This window comes from Lichenostomus cassidix, chromosome 7 (genome assembly GCF_008360975.1).
Source record: "Lichenostomus cassidix isolate B80296 chromosome 7, HeHo_3.0, whole genome shotgun sequence".
NCBI classification, from domain to species: domain Eukaryota; kingdom Metazoa; phylum Chordata; class Aves; order Passeriformes; family Meliphagidae; genus Lichenostomus; species Lichenostomus cassidix.
In genome coordinates, this window is record NC_139488.1 from 11,896,047 (window position 1) to 11,900,016 (window position 3,970).

The 3,970-nt window shown below is 49.7% G+C and overlaps 1 protein-coding gene across 1 annotated transcript; it reads left to right on the plus strand.

The window, feature by feature from the left end:
* Positions 1–457: 457 nt before the first annotated feature.
* METTL21A (methyltransferase 21A, HSPA lysine) lies at positions 458–3,665 on the plus strand. The gene is made up of 3 exons (XM_085066205.1): positions 458–737; positions 1,858–1,969; positions 3,020–3,665. Exons 1-3 carry the CDS (start codon positions 591–593, stop codon positions 3,415–3,417), a joined length of 657 nt encoding a protein of 218 aa, XP_084922331.1. The 5' UTR covers positions 458–590; the 3' UTR covers positions 3,418–3,665.
* The last annotated feature ends 305 nt before the right edge of the window (positions 3,666–3,970 follow it).

The following is a 3,970-nucleotide window of genomic DNA, read 5'->3' on the forward strand; positions in this document are numbered from 1 at the left end:
GACAGCTAACAATGTCCCACAGGGCGTGGGGCCTTTCCCCAGCACCTTTTCGCGTGGCAGGGGCTGTGAGCAGGCGAGGAGCCGCTCCGGGCCCAGCCTCCCGCAGGATGCAGAGCGCGGCCTCTCCCTGCGGGCCGCCCGGGCCCTCCCGCCTTCGGGCGTGGGCTCGGCCCTTCCCCTTCCCCGCGCTGCCGGGCCCGCCACCGCCCCGGGACAGCCTCGCCTGCCGCCTTGGGCCCCGCTCCCGCCGCTCCGGTGACCTTCCAGCCCAGCCCAGCCCTCCGTAGCCGGGATGTCAGCACCCCGGCGCGGCCGCTGAGCGCCGCCGTCCCGCTCGGGCGGTGCGGAGAGGCCGCGCCCGCCCCTGGCTGCAGCGCCGGGGGCCGGGCCGGGCGCTGTGCGGCGGCTGCGGGGCTGCGGCGCGGGCGGAGCGGGAGGGCCGGGCCCGGGCGAGGATCGGGGCTGTGCCCGCGGCCGTCCCGGGCCGTTCGCTGCCCGCCGTGCGGAGCGGCGCGGAGCTCGGGCAGGGCCCAGCCGGCGGCCGAAGGCGCGAAGAGCCGGGGCCTGGGGCTGCGGCGGCCGGCGGCGGGATGGCCTTGGTGCCTTACGAGGAGGGAGGCGGCTGGGCAGCGCGGCAGCTGCACAGCCCTTCGGCCACCTTCCGCTTCGCCAGCCGCACCATCCGCCTGCAGCAGGACTGGCGGCGGCTGGGGGTGGCGGCCGTGGTCTGGGACGCGGTAGGTGTTTGTGGCTAGCGGAGGCTTTCTGCGCTCGGTGCCTTCCTGTGACTCTTGCCGAGTTTTCACATTCACCGTAGAAAATTATTTAACGTTGAACTATATAGGGAAGGCTTTTAATTTTTTTTTTTTAATGTTAGAAAAGAAAATACTGAATTCTGCTTTGCTTTTCCCTCTTCCCCCATAAGAGATCCTCCTGCAGGACCGCAAGGGAAAACTCACCTAAACACTTCACGGCCAGTGCCTAATGTAGGAAATATTCTGGATAAGTCTCACCTCTTTCTTTACAGTGGCTGGTGATGTTAGCTTGGCACCCTTCAGAGCACAGCATGTAGCCTACTGCTTGTAGCCTCAAGCAGGACTGGTGATAGACTTTATCTTGGCGATAAGAACCGTCCAAAACCCAGGGGTTTGTTGTGGGTCCAAGGCTGCAGGGCAGTCACTCACAGCATCACTGTAGGAATCCAAGGGCTTCCCATTGGTTTGGATCTCAGTGTACACACACATTGCACTTTTATTTCTAGTTTAAGAGAATAAGCGTAGCATTTTTAGCAAACTTCTTAAATGAATTGGTGTACAGGGCTGCTCACCTTTCTGGACATCAACTTTGACAGAACTTGCTGTGGGGAGAGGTCCTTACCAAGATCTATATAACATGTAACATGCTAGATACAACCAGCTAGAAGTGTTACTACTTTACTTTCCCGTGTCCTTCCTGACAGCATGCCAGTGTTGTGCAGAAGGTTTTTGAAATACAAGATACTATGAAACCTTATTCTGGACTTTTGCAATACCGTGTTCATTCACTAGTGTTTGACAGTCCCTTAGCTTTTCCTCTCCAAACACAACTCTTTCTACCTCCTGTTATGTTTGGGGATTCATGGAGCAGTTACCACATCCAAGTTGTAACCTCTGTGGTTCTTTTTTCCTCTTGCCAGTAAGTCTTCCATAAAATGCATAAAAAGACTACATGTGCACACAGGAAGCAGAGAAGGGCTTAACAAAGTCTTGCTGCAGATCTGAAGCACCTGACTCAATTTTCAGGTTAAACCAGAAACCCTGTGCTCAGGGTATGACTGAAATGAGCCCTGTGATTAATTGCCCTTGTCTCTTGGCTTAGGCTGTTGTCCTGTGTGCTTATCTGGAGATGGAAGGCATTGATCTCAGGGATCGGTCTGTGATCGAGCTGGGAGCTGGAACTGGATTGCTGGGAATAGTGGTCACGTTACTAGGTAAGGGCTTTTTTGTTGTCTTGTTGAAAGCCATTTACAACTGTAATGTACAGTTATGCCATTTACAACTTTTACATGTACATGCCTGCTATGGAAGTGAGGACCAAAGCTGCATATGTGAACTGTGATGGTTCTTCTCTGAGTCATCTTCCTTCCTTGTTAGCCTTGAGGGCCTGCTGAGATATTTGTTGCAGTGATGGTGCCACTGCAGTTTACTTTATGGCGGGACCCTGTTCAGGCTGACGCCTGTTACCATGGCAGGCAGCTCGGCAGCTTTCAGCTCTGCAGCTATTCCTCCCCAGGGAACAAATGCTGCACTTCCTGTCTTCCACTTGTCCTGGGATGCAGATAAAGCTACAGACAGAAACCACTCTCTGAGCTTGCATAAGCCTTGCATTAGCCCATCTTGCAGACAGGGAAGCCAGGGCATGGAGAAATGAAGGGATTTGCCAGTGATCTGTCTGTGGCTGAAACAGGAGCTGGGTAGTATGTTAAATCTGTGCTACCTCTCCCAGGTTAACTTTGTAATTCAAAGCTCTTGTAGCTGTTAAAGGTGTCTATTGAAATAATAGAAACAAAACAATTTAACAAAATATAGTTATGCCATGAAAAATCACACAGGCTTAACTTTTGTCTGACCTGCGAAAGAGGCTTTCTAGCTGCCTCTCTCCTACAGAAAAACATGGAATTGGAGCAGGTTAATTGTAACAACTGCTGTAATTTATTCTTCTGTCACATGTGGAAAGGCCAAAAGTAACTCCTTGACTTTCATGCATTAAAAAAGAGCACCAGAAAACATATTTTTTTTCCCTACCAGACTTAATCTTCACATAGAGTACACTTTATATTCTTAAGTAATGATGAAGAGTAGGATGTCTGTAGATGGGGGTCTTGCTTGTTTTGTTCTCTTGTTTGTTTTTAATCAGGCTGCTCAGGGGAGCTGTTAATGTTTAACAAGAACTAAGGAGCCTGCTGGAGTTTGAGCATTGTGTTCCACGTGCTGTATTGAGGGGCACAGACTGATGAGCCATGTCCTCCTGTCCCCCTTAGGTGCCCGTGTTACCATCACAGACAGGGCGGCAGCACTGGAGTTCCTGGAATCAAACGTGCAGGCAAACTTGCCCCCTGAACTACGTCCCAGAGCTGTGGTGAAGGAGCTGACATGGGGAAAAGACCTGGATAACTTCCCTCCGGGAGCATTTGACTTCATCCTGGGTGCAGACATTGTTTATCTGGAAGAAACATTTGCAGAACTGCTTCAGACACTGGAGCACCTGTGCTCAGACCAAACTGTGATTCTTCTTTCCTGTCGTATCCGCTATGACCGGGATCTCAAGTTCTTGAAAATGCTGAGAGACCGTTTCTCTGTATATGAAGTCCATTATGATTCCAGTAAGGATGTTCATATCTACAAAGCACAGAGGGGTAGTCGCAAGGATGACTTTTGACTCTGCTTTGTTAATAAGCCACTGATGCTGTTCAATTCTCCCCTTTGTTTCTACTCAATACACTCGTTCCTAAGCATGAAGTTGCAGTTGTTATTTCACTTCTTGTTCTGATGGTCTTGTCTGATCACATGTTCTAATACAGCAAGGGTTGTACTTCTGTTCTACATACTGAACCTCTACTTCATTTCTGTATAGAGTTGTGTAGGGTGTTCCACTGTCTTTTTATTAAATGTAAGTTTTGAAACTGATTTAAGGCGCAGAAATCTCCAGCATCAAAATTATTATATCAAAAGGTCTGTTGTTTGAAATCAAACCACACAACTGCTGGGGGAAACTTAAATAGATTACAGTGGGTTTTTTTCTTTTTATCAATTCCTTAACTCTAAAAAAGTAAGAGTGGATGAAATAAAAACTAAAGCTCCAGCTCTAAATGCTTTAACTCTTCAGGACTTCTGCATCTTAGAAGTTGTGGTAAAAGAGACCACTTACGGGGCAAAAAGAAACAAAGGCGGATGCTATAAAGTTGTTCTATTGCTGTCACTGCTGCATTGAA